This window comes from Ascidiella aspersa, chromosome 3 (assembly GCF_963924565.1).
Source record: "Ascidiella aspersa chromosome 3, kaAscAspe10.2, whole genome shotgun sequence".
Lineage (NCBI taxonomy): Eukaryota > Metazoa > Chordata > Ascidiacea > Phlebobranchia > Ascidiidae > Ascidiella > Ascidiella aspersa.
In genome coordinates, this window is record NC_139449.1 from 13,136,859 (window position 1) to 13,151,966 (window position 15,108).

Here is a 15,108-nt window from a genome sequence, read left to right on the forward strand (position 1 = left end):
TCGTTTTTTTCACAAGGGTTAAGGTATTTTTAAACAATTTAACTTATGAAATTAGGTTTATGGCGTCTCCCAAGATGCGTAAATTAGATTTTAGATCATTCGTAAAATAGATGTCAGATCACAGCAGGGCTGCGGAGACATGTGCGCATGTGAAGTACCAAATTTCGAAACTGATAAGGCAGCAAACTGTAAATTGTTAAAAGGTGGTAATAGAAGAATATGGTGGCGTATTTTCCACAACCCGTATAAGTTGATTGCTGAATATTCACCTTAATTTAGTTACGTAAATGGATAAATACAGGCTGAAGAGTTTGAGCCGGACTCGGGACTCTACTAAATTGCATATCTAGCCGGAGTCAGTCTCGGGTTGTTTTAACCTACTCCGCAGTCCTGGTTGCCAGTGCAAAACCAAACATAGTAAATAGTCCGGCACGCGAGTTGTTGATATTTGAAAAATTATTCATAAACTGGCACACTGTATACGAAAGGTTGCCGACCCTTGCTATAGCGTGTAATTGACCAGTGGTTGAGTTGGTTGTTTGCGCATTAGATAATTTATTTTTAGTTACGATGGGAATTCAAAATAATATTATATGAGTTGTAAGATATTAGATCATTCCGGTGTAGATACTAATGTGTTTCCATAGTATTCTCGTAGGAGGAGGTTTTGTTTTTTGCAATTTAATCAAGGTAACCCAGCAAACTGTCTGTATAAACATTATGCCGAAAAAAATAAATAAATTAATGAAGGCGAAATTTCTCGCGTGAAATATTAAATATTTGACTTCCTAATTCGTCGTAAACAACCGAAACACATATGGTTCTGTATTTTATTGCATATTCGCGCGAGAAATAGACTGGCAACAAAAGGCCTTCTTTAACTTATTTGATTACGTCACGCTACGACGTAATTTTGTGACGTCATACTTAAAAAGCTATACCTGGTGATTGTTGTAAAGCGTTCCGAGTTTTAGCCTAAAAAATACGGTAACCATGTATTGTATAGTGATGATTAAGGTATTCTGATTGTTATCGATATGAAGGGTAAATCTAATAAATGTTTATAACAATATTTCACACTTAGTGTTTTGTTGAGAATTTGATAATGTTCAATTCACTGATCGCTGATCGGGTTAAATATATTATAAGCTAGTTTCAACCTGTCAAAAGTGGCGTCAAAGTTCTTTAATGCCGAGCGGAGAACACACTGTTGGCAACGTGCTGGCGTCACAATTACTTCCCTTGCGTCGAGTCCGAACGCTTCATTCAAAGGAAGCTGTAAACGGAGCGACCCGGTGCTCCAGTCATTCCCACGGAAGTGTTCATGCAATAGGAAACCACTTCACGTTCTTCAGCATAAAACTTATCGCCCGAATGAACATTTCAGCAACGTTGAACTGATTGGAATCGAGGGGAGACTGAACTAAGACTTTTTTGCAGGCAAGATTGAAAGGAGCTGTTTAAAACTTTATCTGCTGCCAAACGCTACACAGATCTATGAAACAAGATTTTTAGAGCTTGTTAATTTCGCTTTGAGAAAATGAAGCTTTCTATTGTTGTTTTTGTCGTCGCTGCTATATCTTTTTCGAAAGGAGGTAAGAAAATAGACCTTATTTTGTTTTTGCAACGATAAACGAATTACCGTTTATTCATTTTAATTGTTCGAGAAAATACAATTTGCAAGAAATGTTGACTTTCATGAACTATCGAGCTTAATCTTTTTTCTCTGTAGGAAAATTTGGCAATGTACGAACTCGACAAATAAATGCTGGGGATTCGGTGAAGCTACGATGTCAAGCAGATGTGCATGACATGTACGCAGGACTTGAGTGGGAACTTCCAGAATACGATTCCTTTAATCAAGAATCCAAAACACTTTCCTCGACCTCGTTGGAATGGGACGGAAAACGAGAGTATTACAAAAGCACGTTAAAGATCACCAATGCCGTTGCGCGTGACACTGGTTACTATGTCTGCAAGTACAAACTTTCGAAAGAAAACAGAAGTGGCAATAATGAAAGCGAGGTCTCTTCAAGCAAGAGGGAAGTCAAGAGAATTTACCTTTACGTCTATGGTCAGTCATTTTTGTTTACATATTTTCATTCCAAAATTATACATACGTCCTTAAATGCCCCAAAAAACATGTTAATATATGTATTATTATTAGGGCGATTATTTTTTGACTTGTCAAAAAACGTCAAAATTTTGTCAAAATTTACACGTTGGATCATTATTTGCCAAAATTCTTTCTAGACAAAATCGATTAAAAATGCACATACATCGCTTACAAAATTAAAAAACCTATTGTAAGATTCTTATAATTGTCGTTCAGGTAACATTTTATCGTAAAAAATTAGTTTTGAATTATATGCAACAACATTTTAACGGTATTATATTTATTAGAGCAATATACGCAATACGCGAGCCGGTATAAATAACCCCAGAACTTCGTTTTTGCTTCATATAAGTGTATATCTCTGATTTGGACAAACGTATTGAACAGTATTTTGATATGACAAAAATATCAACTACACATTCCCAAGGGTATTGCATAAACCCGAAAAAATGATTGAATTTTTGTTTCACCGGTAGTCAGTAGCACATCAAAAACTAGTGCTTGATGACTTCACGACTCTAATGCACTACTTCAAACAACAATATGTTCTTTATATCAATTTATTTCTTATAGGTCAGAATTTTTTCAAAAAATATATTTTTCGGTCAAAATTTGTCAAAATTTTAATTTTCCAGGTCAAAATTTCTAATTTTTTAGGTCAAAAAATAATCGCCCTAATTATTATATAAATAAAGCTTCGTAGTGAACAGGGGCGTATTCAAAGGGGCTATCGGTTATGTCTGACTGCCAAACTAATTTTTTACATGCGTTTTCATTTGTGAATTCAAAACATAGAAAAGCAATGAATGTCTTTTTGTGCCTCACGCAAACTTTTACGTGACGATCAAACAAAATCCCGAAACTGCCCTTTTATCAATTTGAACAGCGTGAATGAAAAAATTTATCACTTTTATCACTGATATTTTACAGATGAAAATGAACTTCTTCTCATACCTTCTATGGTGCAGAGTAAACTTAATCAAGATTTGGTGATTCCATGCAAACCAACTCATGAAAAGATGACTGTTCAACTATTAAAGACAGGGTCGGCGACTCCTTTTTCTCGAGTACGAGTTAGATTATTACACCTCAGAAATTGTATGACTTTTGAATTTTAAGTTTATAAATTTAACAAGTAAATCAATTTGTTGTTAAATACATAATTGAGATCACAGGGGCATTTTCTCCTCGTTGTTTTGCAAATATGTTTTAATTTTTTCGACCTAGATTTCTTTCGATCCAATGGTGGGATTTACTGTTTATAACATCAGTGAATATGATGAAGGGTTTTGGAATTGTTCTGCTACAAAAGGAAAGCATTCTTTTAGTAAGAATATTTTGGTTGATCTTGAAAAAGGTAAGAGGACAATAGCGTTTCCTAGCTTTGTTAATCAAATGCTGATTTACAGTAATAATAGCAAATTTTCAGACAATTTTGTTACCGCAAACATACGAATAAATACATAGTAAATCTCAACGAAAATGAGTGCTCTAAATTATTAGTTAAAGCTCTGCTGTAACCTTGGTATAGGCTTTATAACAGAGCAGCAAACAAACGCACTTTGAGCAAGTGGCTATATGCCAAATCGCAGTGTTGTAATGACTTAAAGTCATTTGGACAAATAACTCGGGTTAAAATGAAGCGTTTTTTTCAAGTATTTTTTTATAAAATTGAGCTATTTATCCAAATTTTAGCACATAAAACAAATTGCTTGCTATATGTTGCGTTTTTTCTTATTTTTTAGTTCAGTTATTGCTCATAATCATACAAATTTAAAAATTTTAATAGTTTAAAATTTTATTTTTTAACAAGGACATGACTTGAAGTTGACTTGCTCTAATTATGACTTGACTGGAACTTGACTTGTTATTTATTCAAAAACACTTGACTTGGACTTAAGTTATTTTACAAATAACTTGAATGGGACTTAAGTCAATATAAAATGACTTGTTTACAACACTGCCAAATCGTAACTAGTGTCCTTTTAAAAAAATTTGAAATGTATCTACAAATAACTGAATGTATCTACAAATATTTTCCAACCAAAACATCGCTAAATACAATACATTTATAAGTGACGCAAACTTTTATAGGTCACGCGAGGCCGTGCAATTATCGCCAAATTTATTCAATTAAAGCAAAATGTTAAAATCTTTACTTCTATCGATACAACTTTTTGCACTTTACTATTGTAAGAACATCTAACCTAAAAGATATATCAAATTAACCCACTGTATATGATGGTGTTTTACCCAATACACGCACTGTATGGTGGTGACTTCTTTCTTTTTTTGACGTCACGTTGTGACGTCGCATTGTGACGCTCCGATTTGGCGTACCGTCGGGAAGTCTTTTTTCAATAAGTGTCAAGGCCACCTAAAATAAAAGTGCTTCACCTAAACCAAAGTAATCGTTACCACTATAGTGATGTTCGTTGATTAACATTTTCTTCAGATATACTTTATTCAGATATATACATATTTTGACAAACACTATCGCAATCCGACCCGACACTAGACGACTGTATAACTATATGCTTAAAAAGAAGCGATTTTAAACGTAAAAAATAACTTTCGTGGTAGACATCGCTGCAACGTAAATTATAGCTTGAACTCCTTTATTAATTTGGTATCGGATGGGGATCGATATCACCATTGTATCGAACAAGTGGCAATACTCTATTACGTGTTATCAAGTCTCGGCTCCAATCCCATATCATTGGATATTCTTAGTCGTTACACGCCTAATTTCACAAGGTATCGTCGTACACAACCTTATTGTTTAGTTTAGGCGATTTATGACTTGTTCCGTCGAGTTTTGGCTTTATTCCGTCATAAATATTCCTGCGCGTTAGGTTTATTGTGTCGTCGATCTTTATATGATGGCATTGTATGTTGCTTATAGTGGATTTCGTTTGACGTTTTATAGAGCCTGAACGCGAAGCTCAAATGCTTGGAAGTGTCGTTCTGTTGCCTTCGAAGCAGCGTATGGTGAAGGGCGAAAATACTTCAATCACTTGCAAGGCTAAATGCGTATACGGACAGCACGTAACCTTCGAGTGGCAAACCCCGAGCGATAGAATACTGCAGGTGGGAAACTTGTGCTGCGGCGCTACAAAATTACTCCGCTGGAGCTTTTAAAGCAATTTGAGAAAAATTACAATTTTTAGATCATGTGTTTTTAATGTGAAACGTTTTTAAATTGAACCCAAAGAACTTATAAGACTTTTCAAGTGCTTCTCTATCATGGAATGTGTGTTACGGGTTACGGCATGGAATTTCGTCATAATTACACGTTAGCTGAACTGCTTAATCTATTGCTAACTATAACATCAGAAACCTCTTTAAATGCGTTTTAACTTGCAAATTCGTTCTGCATATTTAACTTTGTCAATTCCTTTCGTTTTTTCTTAAATAAATTAGCATAGCTGTATAAACCGTTATTGATTAGCACTGCTTAGCCGGCAATAACAACCAGACTAAAATGTTGAATAAAAGAACACGATTTTGACCATACACATGTTTATAGAGCACAGTTGGAGAGGACGACCAACTTACAACGAATGGAATGAAGACATGGTGGAGTAGGTTACATATTAGCAATGCAGCGTTTAACGACAGTGGTCGGTACTGGTGTAGAGTAAAGTTGGATGAAGAGAAAAACTTTGCTTTTGCTGATATCTTCGTTTACGGTAAATCCTGTTGGATAACTAGATGTTCTAATGGCACAAAATATATGATATCTTAGGACATGATCATTGAGCTAAGGTCCGATTTAACCCAAATAACGCGTGTTTATTCTGTTTTGCCGTACAAAACTACGATGTTAATTACCTAAAAACTTTCCTGAAGTGTGCGGATTTTTTTTACTAATGTTCAACCACAGATCTTTTTTGAAAAATTTGATTTTGATTATCATGAATTACAGAAGCGTCATTTATCAACGTCCTAAAGCGACCCGCGCAGTCAATTGAAGTTCTAAAGGGAGGCTCTGTTTTACTAAATTACACCGTTGACGTGCTTCCCCGGGCCGAGGTGCAGTGGTACAACAGTTCAAACCGGCTTAATGAGGAAGTGCTGCAAGCCACATTTTACAACCAAGTGTCGAGAATAGAGATATCGGATTACAGCCTCAAAATATCTAACGTGAACCACGCTGACTCTGGAGTCTATACGTTATTAATCTCTAACGATGCAATCACAGTTAACGAAACCGTGAGGATAATAGTTAAGGGTAAGAAAAAGCTTCTCACTCTAAGTTTCAGCAAATTATTTAACAGCCAATAATCTTCCCCTTGCAATACGCGTAATTTGTGAATTTCTGAAAAGCAACTAGCTCCTTTCTGACACAGATCCGGCTCCTCCGAGTTTTTTATTTTCTATGCCAAACGAGGTCCTACTGTCATCTGGAGAAGACTATGTCCTTAATTGCAACGTCAGTGGGTTTCCGGCTCCAGAAATTCAGTGGTTACGCGACGGAGCCATACTACACAGTAATAAACACGTTCATAACTTTTTTTTAATTAGGCAACTATACGTGAATAGAACAGAACTTTTGACTTTAAGAATTACTTCATTTAATGGCTGAGACTGGCAGATGCTTTTAAAGCAGCGTCATGCAATAGTTTTCAAAGGCAGTTGAAATTCCCTTAGTATATTTTTTAATATTAGATCAATCTCGAGTTTCTATGCATTTTTGACTTTTGTGGGCTAACCTAATATTGATGACGTCTTTATGACGAGTCACGATAATTTCAGGGGACTTTTTGGAATTTTCGGCACCTTTTCCATAATGTGAATCAACAAAAAAAACTTCAGTTTCTGACTTCTCACTCTGTTTATTGTCATAAAGATCTGACACATGGTTAATTGTCAAGTTTAAAAGCTTACTGCCATGGCTGAAAATCCGACTGAGAAACTAAAAAAGCCGTCGGACAAAGTATGACACACTTAGTAAGGGGCAGACAAGGAATTTCAGCATAGCGCTCTATTTAGTCTAATGAGCCAATATAATTATAGTTGTCTGAGTCTGCCTGCGACTAACAATTTTAATTGTTCTTTTGTATGTGTGACAATTTTTTTAACTAGAAATAAGTAAATACTTGGCCTCTTAAACGAAGATATTGATGTTACGACTATACGGACAATAAACAACAACATTTACCAGTTAAATGGTTCTTCTGACAAATAAAGCAGTTTAAACATTAAATGTCCTGGTTTATTTGTGCAACGTTAAATCCAAGTTTAATTTACAGAAACAACAAGCACATTACGATTTAAACGAATAAAACCAAACGAATGGGGCAATTACAGCTGTGTTGCGCGAAATCCTAGCGGTATGATATCAAGCAGTCTTATGGTACATGTCAAAGGTAAGTAAATTTTAATTATATTGTAATTTTACCTAATTAAAAAAATTATTGGTGACAAAATAAAATCATAGAACAACACGAAACTTTGTCATTTAGAACATCTCGCAAAATTAAAATTATCCAACTTTTTAGATCACAGAAAACTACAGTGGATTTTGTTTTCATCTATATCCGCAATACTTCTCATCACAGTAATATGCGCAACATGGCTTGCTGTAAGCAAGATGAGAAAGGTTAAAAATGTAAGTTACTTTGGTAGTTTAGCTACCTAAAATCTTAACAGAACACCGACCTTATACTTACATGAAGGTTTATTAGGATTCTTGTTTTAAATTCCTTTTTTTATTTTCTGGATATGCTAATTAAGTTTGTACCGTTTATAGCTGAAACTACAAATGACACTGGAACAGAAATATTTAGTTCCAATCATTGATACCAAGCAAATGGCGATAGAGGAACAAGCACAATGCCTTGCTTACGACCCCAAGAAATGGGAATTCCCCAGAGATCGCCTTAAATTCGGCAAAACATTAGGCCGGGGAGCGTTTGGAAAAGTTGTTCAAGCAACAGCATTCGACATGGAACGAACTTCCTCGTGCAAGACTGTCGCGGTTAAAATGCTGAAAGGTAATTACAATTCCTAGTTACAGTGCATTTGGAAATTTTCTCAATATGTATGCGTAACATTTTAATGTTAAACGAGTTATATTTGGAATATGTTTGAGCTGGACGCAGACTTGAACTTGTAAATTCAGTTCACAGATCCTTTAATAACTTTTCCTCCAAAAAGTTTGACAGCGCAGATTAATAGACGTTTGATTGGATTGTAATAGCTTCCCTTTATCGGGGGTCGCCGACATGTCCAAATCGTGACGTTGTACAGTAAATGTAATGTAGCATGAGGCTTACAAGTGATTCATCACTGGTTGGGTCATTGCGGTAAATCAAGCAAACCTCAAATGTTCCATTTATGGGATGGCGCCGCTAGTCTGCCTGAAAGGTCAAAATGTTTCCAGTAATAAGGACAGGAAGCTATTGGTGCTCTTTACCTTTTGTCTATGGGAAATGAATCCGTTTTTATTTACTTCATGGACATTGGAACTATCATTTTGAACTATCATTTAATTATAAAAAGGGCTGTATGCTAAGCATATTATTTGTTTGTTCTTAGTTGGATCACGCTCGAGCGAATATCGAGCTCTTCTGTCGGAGTTAAAGATCCTTGTACACCTTGGGCCCCACTTGAACATCGTTAATCTACTTGGCGCCTGCACTACAAAAGATGGTAATGACTACTATTTCCAAAAAACATATATCATATTCCAAAGCGCTCGAGAGATTGAATTTGTTGTTGTGTTCGGTGGTCTACTGATAAACTTCCTCTAACTGAGCTTCCTTTTTCTTCCAGGTCCTCTGATGATTATAGTGGAATATTGTCGAAATGGCAATCTTTCCACCTATCTTCGCAACATGCGCGATTGTTACGTAGGAGGACGTAACGCGACTATTGAGAAAAAGGACAGCAACGTTGGTAACTATTGCAAAAAGAGACGACTTCTAAGCGAAGATTCGGCTGATGATGGCGCATTCTCGGGACTGGACAACGATCGCTCAAGTTGGCTTACTGACAAACGCGTGAGTCGTGCCTCGTGCACCAGCGCCGCCGACACAGTCGCCTCACAAGAATGTGAGATTAGTGGACATGCAACTTTGTCGTCGTAAGTTTACAGTTTGTTTGAAATGTTTAAAAAAGTAATTTTATCAACCTTGCGTATCGACCGACAGTGGGTGTGAGGATAGCAGAATGAGCTTGCGTAAACATTCGGAAACCACTGACGATGAAAACAAAGAAAAGAAGGTTAACGAGAAGTCCACATTAAACCTGACTGACCTGCTATCCTACAGTCTACAAGTGGCAAGAGGGATGGAGTTTCTTGCATCCAAAAAGGTGTTCGTAAAGTTGTTGCATTGTATAGGAGTAAAGCCAATAATTATTTTTTGACTGCTAAACTGCCAAAAACGTCCTATACTTTGATGGCAAGTTTGATAAAGTTGCCTTATTCGAGACCGATAAAATCATTGTATTGTCGAGCTAGCAGACTGGCAGTCGCCTGTGCGCTTCCTGCAATGGCGTCATTGGGTGACAGTTGATCGTAAGCATTGTGGGAAAATCTTTATTTGTCTACCTTGGAACGCCATTACCATTTCTTTAATAAACCGATTTGAATGTAAGTGTAAAACGTTTGCGGCAAACAAATCCAGGCAATGACGCAAACCATTAACGTGTCCACGATTGCGAGTTTTTCCTGAAAATAAATCTTTGAATTTTTTTTACCAAACTAGAGTGAGTGCTTTTGAAAACTTGTGCAGTATTTATTTTTTGGCGTCTGTAAAGTAAACAATGTTTAATCCGTTGTGTTTAACAATGCTACCCTTGTGGTTGCAATGCTACCCTTAAATGTACCCTTTAAAACACGACAAATATACCCTTTAAAACATTCGATTTGTTGAAGTTAACTTTTAACGTTTACGAATTGCAGTGCATTCATCGCGATTTAGCCGCAAGAAACGTTTTGCTTTCCGACTATCAAGTTGTTAAAATCTGTGATTTTGGCCTTGCAAGAGATGTGTACAACGATCCGGATTACGTACAAAATGGTGAAGCACGCCTTCCAATAAAATGGATGGCACCGGAATCCATTTTCGATAAAGTGTACTCAACAAAAAGCGATGTGTAAGTTCAAATTATTACTGGATAACCAGTTGAAATATGGCGCCTGTTTGAACAATAACTTACTTTGCCTTAAGCTTCTTGAAAACCGATTTTGAATATTTATGTGTCAGCACATATTACTCTTAAATGTATATTCTTTCTTTCTGAATAAAAGTTTGTTATTCTCGGGAACACAACAACAATATCATCTTAATTTGCAGATGGTCCTTTGGAGTTCTACTTTGGGAAATATTTTCGCTTGGCGGTTCACCTTATCCTGGCATTCAAATGGACGGTGACTTCTGCAATAAACTGCGTCGTGGCGTTCGGATGAGCAAACCGCAATATGCGTCAGACACAGCGTACGTAAGCAATTTATTAAAATAGCGCTGTCTAAGATTGTCTATGTGATATATACTTTGCGAGATTTTTAACGTCGACTCAAATTGATAAAAGGTTGGTAAAATGCTAGATCCAAAATGGGGCCGTTGGTTTTCGAAAAGAACTAAATTGGTTTCATTGTTAAACGTTTTGCTATTTTATTTACACTCAACGGAAAACGCTACCATCAAGAAATAATATATAATAATTTATCCTGGAGACATCATAATTGACCGAAGAATTTATTATCTGTTAGCTAGTGAGAAACCAATAGCCTGTTGAATATAATTGTGTGTAATTTCCTAGATATTCCAACATGCTGGCTTGTTGGGCAAATTCTGCAGAAGAAAGACCAACATTTACGAAACTTTGCGAAGAAATCAGTGATGTATTGCAGGAAGAGGCCGGACACGTAAGTTTGTCTCAATAAAATAAAGATGGCGCGGAGATTTAATTTCTCAGAGGTAGTCTCCCACTTTTTAGGGCAGTAATTTTTTTTATTTTGATTTCCTTGCTAGCCAATACGTTTAAGAACGTATTTCACAGAACAGCCTTATGTAAATGTCATAGCTATACTGTATGGGCTACTAAACTAATCTGCGCCAACTTAATTAAACTATATAGGTATGAATATATTTTCGTTTAGCTATCCAAATGAAACCCATTATAGTAATTTATTTTAACTGCAAACCGAATATTTGAAAAAGAAGATATCTCCTCGCCCTAATGCACGTTAGTGACGACAATGACTTTATTTTAACTGTTTAGGAATACTTAGACATATTGAAGATATTCGAAGGATCGCCAGACGGTAAAGTCCCCTTACGAGGTGTAGCGCACCCAAAGATGCCTGATGAACTGTTTGAAGTAAAGGAAATTAAGAGAGGATCCGACTGCGATCCTTGCACATCATGTGACTCAGTCAACTATACAGATGTACAGGTGCTGTAAAGTCCGACACGCTAATCATGAGACTCCAGGACTTGCTTGCAATTCATAAAATTATTTTTACTTTTGATAGCTTAAAATGTTTTCTGTAGTAATTTATTTTAGGCCCTAACATAATCGTAACTTGTGCAACACTTGTAATTTGCATTTAAGCTGTTTTTTGAACGTTTGGATATTTCCAAAATTTTAGGACTAATATGCAAATAGTACTAACTGTTTTTTAGGAAGCGCATTTTGTGACAAAATTGGTTGCTGCAACACACCTTTTTTTCTTGGTTTCTTTATGTAAAAGTTTTGCATAATGCCTGCGTGGCAAGCAAGGGAAAACATTAGTTCATACATTGCCATGTTGCTACAGAATGATGCATCACAAGACCGAAGCAAATCACGTGCAAGAGGCGGCATTACTCAAGTTGAAATATCACATGAAAATATTTCACGAAGAGACCAACTCACATCAGGTAAAACTTTAAGTTATTTTTGTTCGTCTAGTTCAGTTATTTACAGAGTGAGGTCCTCGTACCGTTTCGGGTTAAGTAGTTTCAAATGATCAACTGAAAATAAAAAATGTGTTTTTATATCTTCCAAAAATAAATAGTTTATTAAATAAAATAAAAAAAATAAATGCAACAAGTGTACAATCTCATCAAAGTTTGCTATACAACAGTTAATTATAAAGTATTTGATTTTGTTTATTATTTTAACTTTTAAACTAAATATATTATTTTTAATACTTACAAATACCACCAAACCAAAAATACAAATACGTTACAAGGCCTTATCACTAAAGAATGGCAGAGAAAAAGTCCTCTGTACCTATAGGCCTACCATATGTCCTCTTTTGTGAATGGTCCTCCGCGGACGCTCAAAAATGCCCAAATGTCCTCTTTTTTCGCATTTCGAGTTAGTTGCTTATACTTTTAAAAATACTTTTAGGCGAGACGTTGTATTTATTTCTTTTTAATTACTGTAGCAAACATGCTGAATTGCTGGCTTAAAAAAGATTTCCAAAAAATTACCCTTAACTTCTTCATTGTTATTGCAAACATTGCGCCAGAAAAATTGCAACCGAACCTCACATGTAAAAAGGCCCATAAGCAAAGTTGTGTGATTATTAACTTTAAAACATAGGATTTTAAATGGTCACTTATAACTCTTTTTGTAGCCACCAACAGCAAAGCCATCGCGCTCGCAACCAATATATCATTATTTGCGCTCGAGTCGGCCAGCAACACCAAATTTCCTATCGAAAATTAATCCGAGAATCCCAAAACATTTAAACATCCCGAAAATCAGCATAAAACATCATTAAACTCAAACGTAAAAATTCTACTTTCGTTTTTTGCATGCAAAAAAATTTCCTCTTTTTGGGTGTGAAAATATGGTAGCCCAATATGTCCCCAGCGAGCGACAATGGTTTTAAGGGCCTAAGACAAAGCGAGTTGAAACAACGATATTTATGTGCCATAATGACTTACACATAAGTGTCCGTATGAAGACGGATATGCACAGCGGGCATAACAAAATAACAGTTTTTGTACAATTATTTAATGTACCGGTACAATAATTCAGTCGATATTAGGCTTATTATATATATTTGTAAATATGTTTTAGTTATAGTAAAAGGATATCCTAGAATTATAAACTTCCTAGAATACATAAACAAAAACGTGAATTGACGAGAAAGTTCTTGTTGCTAGGATTGTTTTTGCGGCAGGATTGTCCCTCACGTATAACCATTGTTATAGTTGGATGACGATCATACATGTTATAGGCTACCAAACGTTAACTTTTCACGCCGATAACATTGGGAGGTAGAAAAACCAAAGTAGCCTACGTTTCCTGAAATGATAACCACAACAATGAGCTATTTTGTGAAAGCCTTTTCGAACCAGGTGCGAGCTAAACGACAAAAAAGTGCTTTCCATCAATTAATAAAAACGTATACTGCTAACAAATGCTTTTCATCAAATAAAAATGCACTTTATAACGAAAGGACTAATGAAGGTAAAATATTATAATATTCGTCAAATATTGCTTTGTTTATAGTTTTGTCATCCGATGACAGTGGGTTATGCGGAAGCATGGACAAGAACCTGTTGTACGTGGAAACCAGCAGTATCCGTTCGTTAGACACTTGTTCGGCAGCCTCATCGTGTGACGCACCGCCACTTTATGATGACGTCATTGCTTCCAGAAATAAATCCTAATATAATAACCGAGGACGGGAAATTAACCTATTGAAAGCAAGATAATTAGAGCACTCGCGTGTATTGGCGGGTGGCAAAAATATAAAAACTATAACGCAAAAGATGGTACTCTTCTGTTTTCGCTTTAAAACAATGCCTCGTCCTGAAATTTTGCAACAAAACTTCGCAAATACAATTAAAAATCCTAATGGCGGGCTCACAGTGCTGAGACTTTAATGAGAAAGTGATTGATGAAGTTAGCTGCAAAAGTTTGATTGAAATGAAATGTCAACTAAATAAAATGCATGATTTATTCGCATACACGACCTTTACTGTATATGGCTAAAAAGTCTGTTTACTATTGAAAATTTCGCGGATTGCTGTAACACGATAGCACCAAAAGATACTAAGATTGCATAAATCAGAAATTGCCCGATTATACTACGTACATCAACCTTAACTAAATGACTAATAGGGGCGGATAAAGGGGAGCCATTGCGGTTACAGCTCCCCGAAGATATATACTTCTGCTCCTAAAAATCTGAGTAGACTTTGTAAAGTATTTTATCGCTTTTAAAAGATTATTTTTATCCAAGTGCCTTTCTGTTTTTCCGTCATGTAAATATGAACTTAACTTTGTACAGCCTTACCCAAATTACAAATTTTAAGCACCGGCAAACGTTTAATTTATCGCGTTTATCAATATTTTTATTAAAATTTTTATACGTGACCATGTTGTCAAGCGTCGCGTGGTTTGAGAACCTCTCAAATTTTATAATCTTTTTTGCAAATTTAATCTACTTTTTTGTAGCGTTTTGAGCGAATTATTTGAATTGATTATGAATTTGAAGTACCGTATTGCCATTTTAATGTTATACTTTTTGAACTTGAAAGTTTGAAATGTAAACCCAATGTATGTATCTTTCGTAAGTGACCACTACGTCACGTCTCATTTCAAATAAAAATTATTGTCAACTTGAACCAAAAAAGGGCAGTACGTGTGTTTGGTAATTAATAAACATCAGTAAAAGCTGGAAAAGAATTGTTTTAATTACAGGAGTTGAAAAAAGCAAAACCACCGAGGGGGAGTGGGGCTTTTCGTAATTTTTCGATTTCTTGATATTTTCAAGTAATTCTGATTTTAGCTAAGCGAAAGTTTAGATTTGTTACTACGTTCGGTTTCCAGTTGAACGCAAGGTTGCACATAAAACTTATTGTCAACTGTGCATGTCATGGTGCATTTTATTGCTCCTAGTTGTCTGCGTCTTTTGGGAAGCCTTGAGCATATTTTTCACTAGCTTGTCTCAACACACATAAAACTAGACCAAGCTAAAAAAAACTGTTCATCTACAAATATCAAAAATGCCATATTTTCAATATTTTAGTTAA

The 15,108-nt window shown here is 35.7% G+C and overlaps 1 protein-coding gene across 1 annotated transcript; it reads left to right on the forward strand.

The window, feature by feature from the left end:
- The first annotated feature begins 1,331 nt into the window (after positions 1 to 1,331).
- Positions 1,332 to 14,695, forward strand: LOC146160277 (vascular endothelial growth factor receptor 1-like). The gene is made up of 20 exons (XM_083383710.1): positions 1,332 to 1,595; positions 1,733 to 2,074; positions 3,047 to 3,183; positions 3,344 to 3,473; positions 5,046 to 5,206; positions 5,646 to 5,808; positions 6,045 to 6,350; positions 6,469 to 6,609; positions 7,372 to 7,488; positions 7,621 to 7,730; positions 7,872 to 8,115; positions 8,660 to 8,773; positions 8,897 to 9,206; positions 9,274 to 9,436; positions 10,029 to 10,222; positions 10,423 to 10,563; positions 10,889 to 10,994; positions 11,351 to 11,524; positions 11,889 to 11,991; positions 13,580 to 14,695. Exons 1-20 carry the CDS (start codon positions 1,541 to 1,543, stop codon positions 13,738 to 13,740), a joined length of 3,372 nt encoding a protein of 1,123 aa, XP_083239836.1. The 5' UTR covers positions 1,332 to 1,540; the 3' UTR covers positions 13,741 to 14,695.
- Positions 14,696 to 15,108: the final 413 nt, after the last annotated feature.